At 52.9% G+C, this 15,104-nt stretch overlaps 2 protein-coding genes across 2 annotated transcripts in view; one reads left to right on the top strand and one right to left on the bottom strand.

The window, feature by feature from the left end:
* IFT140 (intraflagellar transport 140) overlaps nt 1-8,488 on the bottom strand; it is an 82,573-nt gene extending 74,085 nt beyond the window's left edge. Inside the window, exons 1-3 of the mRNA XM_069487114.1 lie at nt 7,734-8,488; nt 3,611-3,788; nt 12-233 (exon numbers count right to left, since the gene is read on the bottom strand). Of these exons, the coding sequence (XP_069343215.1) occupies nt 12-233; nt 3,611-3,757 (369 nt within the window). The 5' untranslated portion in view covers nt 3,758-3,788; nt 7,734-8,488. The remainder of the gene's footprint in view (nt 1-11; nt 234-3,610; nt 3,789-7,733) is intronic.
* A 582-nt stretch (nt 8,489-9,070) lies between these two features.
* The window catches only part of CRAMP1 (cramped chromatin regulator homolog 1), a 53,787-nt gene continuing 47,753 nt past the window's right edge, over nt 9,071-15,104 (top strand). Inside the window, exons 1-2 of the mRNA XM_069487113.1 lie at nt 9,071-9,107; nt 11,152-11,498. Of these exons, the coding sequence (XP_069343214.1) occupies nt 11,153-11,498 (346 nt within the window). The 5' untranslated portion in view covers nt 9,071-9,107; nt 11,152. The remainder of the gene's footprint in view (nt 9,108-11,151; nt 11,499-15,104) is intronic.

The raw sequence follows: 15,104 nt of genomic DNA, 5'->3' as shown, positions 1-15,104 counted from the left end.
TGCTTACTCACCCTGTCTCCAGAGAGGAGGCAGTTCCCGTTGGTGCTCCAGTTGAGGACAGTGATGTCGGTGGTGTGGGTCAGGGGCACCGTGTGCTGCTCCTTGTCCTGCTTGTTAAACACAATCACTTCTCCGGTCTCCCAGCCAACAGCCAGGATCAGCCGCGTCGGGTGCCAGCACAGGGAAGCAACATGGAATGGCCTCTCGATGTGTGTATCAGGCACGCGCTCACCCTACATCAGACAAGAGGTAAAATCTCACAGTTCCGAGAGTGGCGGCTACTTTAAGAATTTCTGGCTAATCCAAGGAATTGATACCAGCTACAAAACATAAAGAGCTGTTTATTGCGGAAATGTTATTGGTAGGCTCTTTTATTTTCATAAAAACATGTCAACCTTGCCCCTAGCTGAGCCATCAAAGCAGATCACTTGCACTTAGCTGGCAACGCCACCAGCCTGTCAAGGACTGCAGGCTCCTACTCACAGCTGCGGGAGGGCTAGCAAGCATTTTGAGTGGTGCAGCTTCCAATAAAACCTCATTACAAAGACATGCAGTAGGCCAGGAGTTGAAGTCTGTGGCTCCAAGGTTCTTAATGTGTGGTCCAGAGACTGCGAGACCCTTTCAGAGTCATTTTCAGAGTGATACCAAAAAGTCATTTCTCATGAGTCTACCACGGAGTTCTTCCAAAGGCTACGTGACGTGTGATGATGTTGTCAATGACAGCTCATGGAACATGTGCTTATATATTCTTGTGTTTTCTAGAATTTTCTAAAGAAGTAGCTTTAGGGTATCAGAGATTAACTCAGTTTGTTCTCAGTTCTTCTACTGAACTTATTAGCAATCTTCTGTGACCTCGTCATGGTCCAATAAACTGTTATTTTTAAATCCTCAAGTTTTCCTCGTGCCAATTGGAAACACAGAAGTACACTTTGTTCACTTACTTTGCAAAAGTATTAAATTTTAGATTTTCTAATTTTAAAAATTTTATCTAAAATTGCTATAATTTTGGAATTATATTTAATATTTACTAAAAATTTATTAAAAATATTTAATATTTATTAAAAAAGAAACATTTATAATACATGTTAGACAGTTTTCTGCCTCCTAGAAGGGAGACTCCACTCCCAGGAAACTGGGCAAACCAGGCTTGGCACTGAGCACTCGCTGAGCTGCACGGCAGCTGTGGCCCCTGCACACAGAGAGCCCACCAAGGACCCAGGGCACCGTTGGGGAGTGATGTGCGGCACGCATGTGGTTACGTGTGATGGGGGGGGACTTCCTGAGGAAGGGGCTGTCGAGCCTCTTTTGCCCGAAGGATCAATGCATCCATTGAGCAAAAGGACAAAGGAGAGTGTTCTGTGCAGCAGGCACAGCACGTGCAGTGTGGAAGGCTGGGAAGAGTGTGCCAACGCCGAGGAAGGAGAGCTGTGCGGCGGGCGGCAGAGGCAGGCCTGGGGGTGCTGGGGCTCCGTCAGGGATTCCATGCTTATGCGAAGAGGAACGTGGGGACAGGGAGTGATTCCACCTGTGATTCCAAAAGACGGATCCGGCCGCCACCAGGGGAGTGGAGGATGGAGGCCCATGAGGACGCAGCTGCTTGAGTGTGGAAGCCATGCTGGTGTCCAAGAGGGAGAGAGGACAGGAGCTCAGAAGAGGCAAGGGCCAATGGATGGGGGAGAAGTGGCGGATTCACCAGAGGCTCTTGGAGCAAAATTGGGAGAACCTGGCAATGGATTATAAGGCAGGGGTGGAAGGTGTCAACAGTCATTCCCAGGTCCCTGTGCTGCGTATCGGGCAAGGGGACATGACAAAGGTGGACCTTTGCAGGGGACTCAAGGCAGAGCAGCGGTGGGGGACAATTTAAGTTCGACTTTGGATTGTGGAGTTCGAGGTATCAGAAGCACCCAAGAGATGTCACGGAGGCAGCTAGACTCCTAACTCTGCCTTCCAGGGGACTTCTGGGCAGGGGACATGTGTTTGTAAGTCATCTGCTGAGACAGTAACTGAAGTTCTAGGGATGCTAAGATCCTGGAAGAGCAAACAGGCAGGGAAGAGGCCTCAATAAGCTCTGAGCAAAGCCAACAGGATTCACAATTTGGAAGAGGAGGAAGGGCCAGCAAAGCTCACTGAGGAGGCTGTGCAGAGGAAAGCCCCTTCCCCACATTCTCTCGCATTCTGTCATGTGTTTCCTGGAGGACTTCCCAGGAGTGTGGAGCTGTGCAGATGGCTTCCCAAATCAACACAGAAACCACACTTAGGGGGTGGTACACGGCAGTTACCGATGACTGTAGCTTGCTTGGGTGAAGTTATGGTAGCAACAAGAGATTGCAGAGGGTTGAAGACAGAGCGGGAGAGGAAATTCCATTTTCTTGGTGAGGCATGAGGTGTGTGGGCACTTAGAGTAGGTTGGGCGGGGGGAGGCTATGGAAGTTCGAGGAGCTTAGAGAAAGTTTCTGTTATGGGTTTAATTGTGTGTCCCAAAAAGATATGGTGAACTCCTATCCTCTGGTACTTGCGATGTGACCTCCTTTGGAAATAGGGTCTTTGCAAATGTAAGCAAGTTAAAAGGAGGTCATCAAGGTGGCCCTAATCAAGTATGACAAGCGTCCTTTTAAGAGGAGGAGAAGACACTTCGACACAGAGGAGAAGGCCATGTGACACCAGAGGCAGAGACCGGAGCAGTGCGTCTGTAACTGGGGAACACCACGATGGCTGGCCACACCAGGAGTCGAGACAAGGGCAGAGAACAGATTCTCCTCACAGCCTTCAGAGCACGCAACCCTGATTTTAGACTTCTGGCCTCCAGAGCTGAGAGAGTGCATTTACGTTATTTTAAGCCACCCAGTCTGTGGTGATTCGTTGCGGCAGCCAAAGAATGGCCCATGCGGAGAGTCAAGGAGTGAGCGGAGGCCGGGCGCGGTGGCTCACGCCTGTAATCCTAGCACTCTGGGAGGCCGAGGCGGGTGGATTGCTCAAGGTCAGGAGTTCGAGACCAGCCTGAGCGAGACCCCGTCTCTACTAAAAATAGAAAGACATTATATGGACAACTAAAAATCTATATAGAAAAAATTAGCCGGGCATAGTGGCGCATGCCTGTAGTCCCAGCTACTCGGGAGGCTGAGGCAGTAGGATCGCTTAAGCCGAGGAGTCTGAGGTTGCTGTGAGCTAAGCTGACGCCACGGCACTCACTCTAGCCTGGGCAACAAAGTGAGACTCTGTCTCAACAAAAAAAAAAAAAAAAAAAAAAGGAGTGAGTGGGCAGGAGCACGGGTTGGGACCCACAGACAATGCTGTGGGGCCATTTCTGGGTGGTGGGTGTGAACTGACGGTGGAATCTGTCTTAAGTATTCCTAAACATGTCCCCAAACCTGAATAGCAGGGCTAAAAGAATTGCCACATATTAGGGCTCTTACAATATCGGGGATTGACCCTAGTGAGAGCTGATGATGGTATTACTCGTTTTCTTAGTGAAAAAGCTACAGTAGAGCTGGTTTGATCTCTCTCTCTCTCTCTCTCTCTCTCTCACACACACACACACACACACACACACACGCAAGAACAAGAGAAAAACAAGGGCCAAAAGTCGGAACCTTTGCTGCTGAGTACTCACTTGTTCCAGGTATATATCCACGCTGCCTCCTGAGGTTGTGTTGACAGAGGCAACCGCCAAGAATGGGTGGACAGGGTGCCAGCTGATGTGTGAGGGCAACCTGGCTGTGTCCGGGGCTTCTACCCGATGATCAAAATAGAGGGCCATGACCAAACTCAGACCTGGTCAGGGATGGAACCTGCAGGGAAAAAACCACCACGTCCAGTTGGTTTTAAACAAAACAAACTATATATGGAATCACAAAAGGGATGCATCACAAACCTATGATCATTAGACATCCAGCAACTTAAAAATGCCCCTTTGGGCTGATACAGGCAACTTTATGTGGAAGAAATTGCTAAGAGGAAAAAAATACAAAATCAAAAGCAAGGGATTGGACCTGGAATGCCCCAGGTGTGACGGGAAAGAATAAAACTCATTGTCATCAAAGAAAGAAAGAAAGAAAAGCTCTGTAGCCCAGATGACACATGCAATCCTCAAAAATTTTTATTCCAATCATAACAAGGACAACTTATATTTCTATAGCTGCCTTTTAAGCAAAAATTCCAAACATAATGAAAGCAAATTGCTCCCCAAGAGAGTACTGGTACAAAAAAACCCAGTACTCGATTTCTGATAAAGCATAAAACCCAAGACTGTCTTCTGCCTCTGACTCCCAGGTGGTAGAAGACAGGATTCCTTTCTTAGAGAATCAAAGAGAACAAAGCCGCAGCAACTGCAGAGAAGTTGAACTTCATTAGTTACAGGAACTTAATCACTTTCCTCTCCTTCATTCTTCCTTTCAGACCTAGAAGAGACAGCCATACTGTCTCTCTTCAGGAGAGGCAGGATGGTGAGTGAGGCGCTAGTGTGACTACCGCCTATCATTCTATGCCCCAGAGCCAGTGTGGGGGAGTTAACTGGCAGGGAAGAGAATATTTGTGGGCTGGTTTGCCATCATTTAAAGTTATATTCAACTTCATACCCATTAGATAACTATCATCAGAAAAACAGAGATAGTAAGTATTGGTAAGCATGTGGAGAAATTGGAACCCCTGTGCATTGGTAGTGGGAATGTAAAATGGTACAGCCACTGTGAAAAGTCTGGCAGTTCCTCAAAAAATTAAACACAGAATTACCATTTGATTCAGCAATTCTACCTCTGGGTCTGTACTCAAAGAATTTAAAACAGGTTCTTGAACAGATATTTATACACCCATGTTCACAGCAGCATTATTCACAATGGCCAAAAAGTGGAAACAACCCAAAAGTCTACTGATGGGTGAATGGATAAACAAACTGGTCTAATCATATCATGGGATATCATTCAGCCTGAAGGAGGAGGAAAATTCTGACACATGCTGCAACATGGATGAACCTTGAAGACACGATGCTAAGTGAAATAAGCCAGACACAACAGGGCAAATGCTATATAATTCACTTATATGAGGTGCCCTGTGTAGTCAAAATCAGAGACAGAAAGCAGAAAGATGGTTGCCACGAGTTGGGGGAGAATGAGGACAGAGTTTCAGTTTGGGATGATGAGAAAGTTGTCGAGATGGATGTGGTGATGGTTACACAAATATGTAGATGTACTTAATGCCACTCAACTGTACACTTATAAATGGTTAACATGGTAAACTTTATATGACATATATTTTATCACAATAAAAAATTGTTTAAAAAAATTAAACACCTGCAAATTTCTATCAAGAAAATAGGGCATAGGCTAGCTGCAGTGGAAATCCCAGCGCTTTGGGAGGTTGAGGCAGGAGGGTCAGAGATCCAATTTTGTAGAGACCCCATCTCTACAAAAAATTAAAAAATTAGCCAGGCGTGGTGGCGTGTGCCTGTAGTCCTAGCTACTTGGGAGGTGGGAGGATTGCTTGAGACAGGAGTTCGAGACTGCAGTGAGCTGAGACTGCACCACTGCACTCTAGCCTGGGTGACACAGCGAGATCCTGCCTCTAAAAATAAACAAACAGCGAGCAGGGCATCATGGACTTACTGCTTGCTTTTGGCAATGCAGCCATGGTCTGAGAGAAAGCTGGGAAGGCTGTTTGGATCTGGAGAAGGAAATGCTCTTCCATGAGAAGCTGGAAGACACATGGGTATAAATGAACTGTTACATTTCAAACGTTTACCTTTTTTCTGCATGTATGCCCTGAATACGAAACAAAGTTAAAGTGTTTGAAGCTGTGCTGTCACCACCATGGACTTAACGAGTGCCAGCCCAAGGTCCCCAGGGCATGACCAGCTCCCGTGTGGGAGGGAGTGAAGAAGGGCAGACCCCACCTCCTACACACACTCACACATACACTGAGGTGACATCTACACTGGTCAGCGCCTGCTATCTTTGAGTCAAGTCCTTACACAAACCTCCAAACAAAGCCATTAAAAGGGAAAACACATGAGATCAAAACCTGGGTGACTTCCCTTCAAGGCTTGAAAAATAATAAAAAATAAAAGAAAAAAAATAAAAAAGAAAGACAAAAAAAAAAAAAACAAAAAAAAAGAAGAAGAAGTAATAATACAAAACCTGGGTGATTAAAACTTTTTAAAGTGAGTTTTAACGTGATGCAGTCAGCCAAGAGTCTAATCCCTGGGCTATGGGACATTTGTATTTAACAAGTTTACTTCGTGAAAATATTTATCTTAAAAATCAATGATACATTAGTTTTGCGGTAATAAAGAAGAACTATGATAGCACTTGGATAAAATTAACCTGATTCCCTCTGTATTTATTTCAAACATCACTTTGTAATAAGTATGAATGTTAATGTCCTTTTTTTTCTTTCCGGCCTGGGGTTTTTCCAGAGGCTCTTCCCCCCATGCCCCTCTTTCGGGTACTCAGAAAACTGCCCCTTCTCCAGGAAGCTCTCTGAACTTGACTTCTGCTACATCGTCCTGTGCTTCTGCCCAGTGTCCCCTTACAGCCTTGTGCTTCTCCACAGCTGCATGTAGACTCCACTGCAAATGTGTCTGATGGCTCGTCCCTCCCCGTATTATCTGCGCGCAGGGCGGGAGCCGCAGGAGCATTCCCAGGCCCTACAGGGCGCTTTACACACAACAGGCTCTCAATATGTGCATCTTGGATGAAGATGTTCATCAACAAGGGGAGATGTTCTTGCTGTTTTTTGTTGTTATTGTTTTCAGACACAGGATTTTTTTCCTGTTGCCAGGCTGGAGCGCAATGCTCCGATCACAGCTCACCGCAGCCTCAAGCTCCTGAGCTGAAGCGATTCCCTCACCTCAGCCTCCCAGGAAGCTGGGACTACAGGTGTGTGCCATCACACCTGGCTAATTTTTGAAGTATTTGTAGGGATGGAGTCTCCCTATTCTTGCGGTTTTGTTAGTTTTAAGAAGTGGACTTAGGCCAGCCTAAGTCCATTTTATACAACGTATAACTTATTCACCATTCCTTTCACTGGCACTTTAACATGTTTTGACAATAAGTATTATCTCTAGAGTTCAAAAGCTACCAAAGCCGAGGAGAGACGGCTACTTAACGACAACCTATTAATAGCGTCAGTTCAGAACCGACGGGAAGTCTGCTAAGCTCATTCAACTGAGGGTTACACGGTATCAAAACAAGGCTTCGCGTAGCGCTTCTCCGTGTCCCTGGAGAAGGGACCGAGGAAGGGACCCCAAAGGTGGACTTTCGGGACAGGCACTAACTAGTGGCCGCCCTCCAGAGCCCCCAGGCCCCGAGCCCCCGTCCGGCCTCGGCTGCGACCAGTGCACCGGGCGCAGGTTTGGTGTTGAGCTGGGGGCGCTTAACCAGCGCAGGACGCTTTCCTTTGGCTGTTCTCCCCGTCCTGCTGTTAGCTGGGGGTGCACGGCGGTGCCACCTCCCCACCCCGTCCCTTCCAAAGGGACTCGCACAGCAACTCGGCACCCACCGCGCGCCCGCGGCAGTGCCCGCAGGTGGCAACTGTGCTCTCATGGGCCGGACACTGTGCCGAGCACGCCCTGGCTTCGATGGGACCCGCGAGAGGCCACGGGGACTCGGCGGCGGCGGGCTCGCGGGAGGGACCCAGCAGGCCCTGCCCTCGGGCCCTGGTCCCCGGCCTGACCCCCGGCCGCGCCCGTGCCCGTGCCCGCCCCCAGGACCTGGGCCGCCCTGACCCGGGACGCCACTCACCTCCACCAGGCCGCTGCGCTGCCGTGCGTTGCCGGGACAACGCCGAGCGAGAAATGCGGAAACAGTCGAAGGTGACCGATGCTGGGCTCAGACTGCCGGAAAGAGCCGAAGGAGATCGGGAGTGCTCGGGCGGCTCCGGCCCCGGCCCCGCCGCTGCGCGCTCCGAATTGAGTCCCTAGCTCCGGAGGGCAGCCGAGAGGCGGGGATCCTCTCGGGGCGTGACGGCGACGTGGGGCCCGCACCGGGGACCTCCGTGTCCAGGGGCGCTGGCCACACCTTCCGACCCGCCGGGCCACTCAGAGGCGGAGGGCGACCGACGCGGCAGGACCGGAGCGCCCCCTTCGCCCACACCCTCCTCGCCGGGCTCCGCGCCGCCGGCCGCCGGAGGGAGAAGCGGCCGACTAGGCCTCGTTTCCTGGCGTCACCCGGCCGTTTACCATAGGAGCCCGCGGCCTCGGGGGCCCCGGACCCCTGTGGCGAGAGGGCGGTCCAGCCGGGCCAGTCCCGTGGCGCGCGCGCGCTCCGAGCACCCACGTCGCGCGCCGGGAGGGCAGCGAGCGCCGCGAGGCCGGCCGCGGAGGACGCTCGCGCGGGATCGGCCTCAGAACCCCGTTTCGGGAAGCACTGAATTGTAAAAACGCGCCCGTGTCTCCGTAATGGAAGCGACCTAAGCGCCCCGCACCGCGGGCTACGCTAACGCCAGAAGGGCGCGTCTTCCCCTCACACGCCCTCCGCTTTCTCCTCAGAAGCCGGGTTCGCGCCCGACGCCAGACTCGCAGCTACGGCGGCGTTTTCTTCTCACGCATCCGTCAACACTACCGTAGCCAATGACAGCCAGGGCACTGAGCTATTGGCTGCCGGTCCACCAATCCGAAGAGACGCAGGTCCGCACGGTCACGAGGCTGGCGACACAACAGTACTCGTGCCGCAGGCCCGCCCTGCCGCTCCCGCCCCTTGTTCTTGCGTACGAGCGCGCGCACCCGTTTCTGACCAATGGAAGCGCCTATAGGGGGGCGTGCTCGCCCCCGCGCGCCTCGCCCCGCCTCCGCCCCCTGCGCCCGCGCGCCCCGGTCCCGCCCCGGCGCGCCGGCTCCGCGGTCTCCACCGGCAGCCGTAGCCGGAACTGCTGCTGAGCGCGGCAGCAACAGCGGCGCCGCAGCCCGGTTCGCCTCACGCCGGCCCGCGGAGGGGACGAGCCGGGGCAAGCGCTTCTCGGCCACCGCTCCCGAGCCGGACGAGCAGACCGGCGAAGCGGCCTTGCTGCAGCCGGCGCTCGGGGACCGGGGCTGGCCGGCCCAGCCGGGTCTGCGGGCGCCCGGGGAGGCCCCGGGGGAGCCCGGGAAGCCAGGCTGCCGCGGGGCGTTGATGAAAAAGGTGACCGGAAGCGGGGAGCTCGGGCGATCGGCCGCCCCGCCGGGCTGCCACGGCGAGGCCCGGCCCAGCCCGAGGGGCGGCGGGCGGCGTCTGCGCCCTGGGGCGTTGCTGCGCGCGGGGGGGGCCCGGCCGGCCGGCTCCGCGGAGCCCTCGGCGGAGGCGTGTTGCGCTGGCAGCGCCGGCGTGCGGCCGGAGATCTGCCCCGGAGGGAGGTTTCCGCTCGTCCCGTCCCGAAACGTGACGAAGAGTGTCAGCCGGGATGGGGCTGGAGGTGACTGCACCTCTCTGAAGGGTCAGGAAGTAACGTTGGAGGTTTTCGGCAAAAGGATTCCATCTCCGTGTTTTCCTTTGGCGTTAGGGAAAAGTCTGAACGGTGTCGAAGTCCTCTGAATTCCGAAAAGCTTGTCTTTTTGTGCTCAGTTGGTGTCTTCAGTATCAAGCCCAGCAAACGGGCGAGTTTATTCTGTTGTGGCTGATGTTTTGCTTGGGTCTTGGGGTGACTGTGGGTAGCTTTGGCACAAGTCTCTGGGGAGCGGGATGCTCCATTGTAGAGCCCAGAGAGAGGCCTTTAGGGATTTAGGTTTCTTCAGTAGAAATGGATGGGCTGAGAATGAAAAGTGAAAAGTCCTGTGCCATGAAGTCCTTTGAGTTTGAGGATTTGTCTTGCATAGTTTTGTTCTTTGGCAGGGTTTTTAAAAGCTAGCCTGAACTCAGGTGATTTATAAGGTCGGTTCCAAGAGATGAAAACTGCTACAGATCGTGTTGTGGCAAGAATACATCAGAGTAGTGGTATTATTACGATTTTTTACCCATTTCCCAATCTTTCTGAGAGGCCTTTGACCACGCTCCTGTATTTCAGTGTGTTGGTGCCTCGCTCTTGTTTTCCTTTTAGATGGAAATGTACCCTGGAACAGTTGTGTTGAGTGTAGCTGTCAATATCTGTTGAGGAATCTAATATTTATTTATCTTCGTTGTTTCATTACATGTACACATTACTGATTATTTCTGGGCTTAAGATGGTGTGTACCTGATTCTCTTAGCTTATTTTTGACTGGCTGTGCTTTCTGGGCTGCCGACATTTTAAGTCATTGCATTTTGTCGTTGACGTTTTACACGGCAGTGGGTAGCAAAGTTAATGCAAGAATTTTATTAATTGTTACCAAGAAAGTTTTAACACCTTTTTCTTCTACTGATTCTTGCAATTGGACCAGGACAAGACCGGGTTGTCACTTTCCTGGGTGGCTCCAACCTGTTTCATGCAACAGGCTCCTTTGTTGTAAAAGCATTTTTAATCGGTAAATCCCTGCAGCAGCACACATCTCCCACCCTGAGAAGAAGATTCCCAGAGACCCGGAGCTGATTATTCTTTATGTCTGTTTTAAAATAAGCAGGCGGACCAGAGGCACTGGGCCACCATGGAGTTCCCCGTGCGAGCGGGCGGGCCCGCGCCTCTCCCGTCCCGGGGTCGATCTGGGCTGCTCGGCCCTCCTCCGGGGCCAACTCTGGGGGCCGGCGCGCGGGGCAGGTGCGCGGGGCCCGGGAGCCCCGCGCGTTTCGGGGGGCGGGGAGGGGGTGGGGACGAGGGGCGAGGGCTGTGGCTGCGGCCCGGCCGGCCGAGGCGGCGAGGGAGCCAGGCCGGTGCGCAGGGCCAGGCCATGAGCCGCGGCCCCGCCGGGTAGGTGGCTGCGGGCGGGGGCGGGCGGCCGGGACCCGCGCCCGGACCCGCGCCGGCCCGGGACCCTCGCTCGTCCGCGCCCCCCGGGGCTGGGGCTGGGGCGGGCCGGGGTCCGCCGAGCTGTCGCGCCCTCCCCGCGGCCGCCGGGGCGCCGGGCTGCGGGCCTCGGCCCGACCGCGTCCTGGGCAGGCCCCGCAGGGCCCGGGGCGGCGGCGGGGCCGGGCGCGGTGCGGGTGAGGCGGGCCGGGCGGCCGGGCCGGGCGGCCGGGCGCGGATTTGGAACAAACAACGGCGGCCATGTTGAGAGGGAGTCGGGCGCTAAACTTCCCGGCCGCCGCCTCACCCGCCGCCTCCCGCTCCCCCGCGCAGGATGACAGTGAAGTTGGGCGACGGCGGCAGCGGGGAGGAAGGGCTCAAGAAGCTGGGCAAGCGGTCGGCCGATGAGGAGTCCCTGGAGGGAGAAGGGGCCGGCGGCGCGGACGCGGCCGAGGAGAGCCGCGGCACAAAGAGGGACGAGAAGACCCCCCGGGCCGGCGTCGACGGCACCCCCGCGCCCCCCGGCGCGCCGCGGGCGCCGTCCCCGCCGCAGGGCAGCCCCCAGGACCAGCACCACTTCCTCAGGTCCAGCGTGCGGCCGCAGAGCAAGAGGCCCAGGAAGGACCCGCCGTGCGCGGTGGGCAGCGGCGGCGCCGGCGGCTCGGGGCCCCGCGGAAAAGGTAGGGCGGCCCGTCCCCGCGGGAGACCCCTGCCCCTCTCGGTGGCCGCGGGCGCCGAGGAACCCCTCCCTCCCCGGCCGGGCTCCACCCCAGCCCTCGCATCCTGAGGCCTGCGGAGAGGCCCCCACTTTCGGTGGCACTGATGGGGGGAGGTGTCCCCTCTCTGCTGTATGTAACTATGTGGAGACGCGGTAAGTATCTTTCCTTCGGGGAGTAAAAGATCCCCCGAGGCTGCTTTCTTCCCGAAGGCTCCCTGATGATTTTCTAAGGTTGGCTATTTTAAACGGCGGACAATAGTTTAGAAATGGGAAGAGAAACATACCTGCTGTATCTCTTCCCAGAATCCGGGTAGTGGAAACGCAACAAAGGAACAGACTGTGGAAACTCAGGGGAGACTGATAAGAAGGGGAAAGGGACCCTGGGGTCTGACTTTGGCTCGCCGTCCTCTGCTTCCAGGGCCCCGGCTGGCGGGCGTGAAGGGCACAGAGATGCACCCTTTGAGTTTACTCCAGGGCGGCAGGAAGGTCTCCCCCAGCGTGGTGGGTGGTGAAAACAGCCCGGCCCACCAAAACGAGCACCCTCTGTGGTGTTTGTCCTGGCGTTCTGAGGTGATCCAGACCACTGCCGCTTAGCCGGGGTCCCCACCAAAACCCAACCAAATGGCAGTGTGGTCCTCCTGCGCCCGCACTCCCCTGTCCTGTGCTTTTTCTGACTCGCGTTTCAGCATTGAACTTTTTCTTAATTACACAGGTGAATTGCTCTTAAATTCTTTCAGATCAACTTTGCAGCACTTTTTATGAGTGACGAATTAACGCATCAATTTCCAGTGAGTTTCACATGAAAAATTTCCATTTAGTTCCTTCAGAAATGTGAATTTAAATTTAGTAAATGTCCTGGTAGATTTAAAAAGTAAGTATTTCAAGAGTTAACAGAACCTGTTTTGTAGACCTGTGCCAAATGTGTCCCGTTAAGCTCACTTCTGCCTTATCCAGAGAGGGCTGGGCTGGGATCACAGCCTTGCTAGTTGAGGAAGAATTTTGGTGTAAGTATACTTACCTACAGATGTTAATATGGTGGTAACTTAGTGGGTTTCAGAGTTTAGAACTTGCCTCCTATAAGTTTATTTTGGTATGAAAGTTGCTGGTTGATTAATTTGCTTTACTGTCTTTGCTTGTTTTGAAAAAGTAGTTTTTCATTGCTAGGCACAGGTATATCTAAGCCCCGTGGGTCTGCGTCTGAACTCAAGTAAGCTCTTCGGGTACCTTCAAGGGTTTGTCATTAGTGGTTTCAGAAGTCCTGGGCCTAGGGTCCTGTTCATGGCCCCGCTACCCTGGTCCTCTGACCTCACTCTGTTCACTTTCCCTCTTGAATTTGCTTTTCTGTCGGAGAGGTGTCCTCACCTGTGAAGCACGGAACAATAGTAACCGCTTTACCCTCTCGAAGTGTGGTTGCTAAAATGAAATGAGGTGTTGGTGCAAAAGCACTCCATAACTTGGACTTGGTTACCGGTGTGTAAGGTGAAGAGTTGAAACGTCCGTGTTCATTCAGGTAAATTTTGGGCAGTAAAATGATGAAGGGAGGTTTGCTTTTGTCTGCACAGTAGAGAGCGGTTTGCTAAGGTAGACAACGTTTCCTGCGTTAGCCTCATGCTCAGATCATGGGTGCTTCTGTCCCTAACTCTTGTTTCAGTGTGTGGCTTAAAGCAGCACTTGAGTTTACGTTACGTTTTTTATTAGTAAAGTGCAAATTTTTTTAGAATTGTGTTCCTGGTGACTTATCTATTTCACTACGTCAGCAAGCAAATGTTTGTTTAAGTAAATAATAAATTTAAGACATCATGGTAGCCTTTTGGAGAGGAGTAGGAAGTGGGTCTCCTTTGCTTCGAAGAACTTCTTGGCCAGCGTCTGCCCTTGAGCTTCGGTGAGGCCTCCCATTGGCTGCTGTCTGCTCACGGGCTGTGTGGGTCCTTTGGAGGTACTTTGCCGTGCCTGGGATGTCCCTTCCTCCGTGCTGCAGGGAGACCTCTGCTCGGTCATCACCTCCATTAGTCATCAGAAAAGAAGGTCCGGTTGTGACAGCACACCCCCACCCAGCACGTTCTCTAGCTAACCCTTGACAGTCCCGAGAGGAACTTCGCCCTTACAGGCTGTGGAAATCTCTACCTGGGGTGGTGAGCATGTCTCGGTGAGGAAATGAACACTACTTCATCTTTCACTTGAAAACGTTGTAATTTCGGTTACAAATAAGGAATATTCAGCTCAGCCATTGGCAGCTCCTTTGGTTGACTACTTACCCCTCTTGCCAATTTCAGGCTCTCTCTCTTTTTTAGGTACCGGGTCTGGCTCTGTTGCCCAGGCTGGAGTACAGTGGCACAATAACAGCTCAACTGCAGCTTCGAACTCCTGCATTCAAACCATCCTCCTTCCTCAGCCTCCCGAGTAGCTGGAACTATAGACGCCACCAACACACTTGGCTAATTTTGGGGGAGTGCGGGGTGGTAGAGACAGGGCTGTGTTGCCCAGGTTGCAATTTCAGTCGTAAGGGCCTGAGAACCTCACAGTGAATTTGGAGGAAAGGACTTGTGGAGAAAAGGAAAGTCTCCTTGTTTGGCTTTTCTCCATACAGCTGTGTTTTCTTTCTCTATAAGAACAGACCGTTCTGTTGATTTCAAAGAAAAATATTTTTTTTAGTATGATTCCAAATTAAAATCTTTTTGAATTGGTAAAGGAGATGGTAGCTAAGATTTAATGCCTAAGTAGCAGGCATCTTGCATCCCTGCAGCTTTGCTTTTAAATGGGTGCAGAAACTGAAGTTTATTGTTTAAATCAAGTGCTCAGCCTAAACAGAAAGTAAGCAACAGATCAGAAATCAGTGGATCAGCTTGATTCCAAAACAAATGTTCCTTAGGTTCCACCATACCGCCAAAGTGACCCTGGGATGCATTTGGGACCACAACTGTAAGAACATGGGTCAGGAGACAGGGCCCCTGATGCTCTGCCCTGTTTGGCAGTTCACTGTCTGGCTGACCCCAGGCAAACTAGTCCATGTTTTGGATAATACCTCACCTCGATAAATAACGCAGTGAAACCCAGGCATAAGGTGGTTAATGGGCAGGGTGCTTCTGCTTCAAGGTTACAGGACGGCAGGAGGAGCCTGCGTAGGCTGGCGGGGTGGGGGCCCGCCTGGGGGGGAGTAGGTCCCAGGAATACTCCCGAGCTGGTGCCTGTTGGGGTTATTTGGCTGGGAGGACTCTGGGGGTGGATGCAGAGACTCTCTGCTTCCTTTGGCCCCCCAACCCGTAAAAACTTTAGTTCCGTTGAGGAGGGGGAAATGCATCATCTCCAAATTTGGGCATTGTAGTCTGAAGTCAGGGTTGCTTGTGCTCAGGGGTCAGTAAACAACTATAGGTAATTTACTCTTATTTACATTTTGCATAATCTGTGGGCTGCTTGAAGCTTCTGGGTGTTTTTAAAAGATGTCTTGAGCCAGGCATGGTGGCTTGTGCCTGTAATCCCAGCTGCTTGAGAGGCTGAGGCCAGAGGACTGCTTGATGCCAGGTGTCTGAGCCAGGTGTTCAAGACTAGCCTGGGCAACATAGCGAGACCC

The sequence above is a fragment of the Eulemur rufifrons genome, chromosome 14 (assembly GCF_041146395.1).
Source record: "Eulemur rufifrons isolate Redbay chromosome 14, OSU_ERuf_1, whole genome shotgun sequence".
NCBI lineage: Eukaryota > Metazoa > Chordata > Mammalia > Primates > Lemuridae > Eulemur > Eulemur rufifrons.
This window is presented reverse-complemented; position numbering and strand designations above follow the sequence as displayed.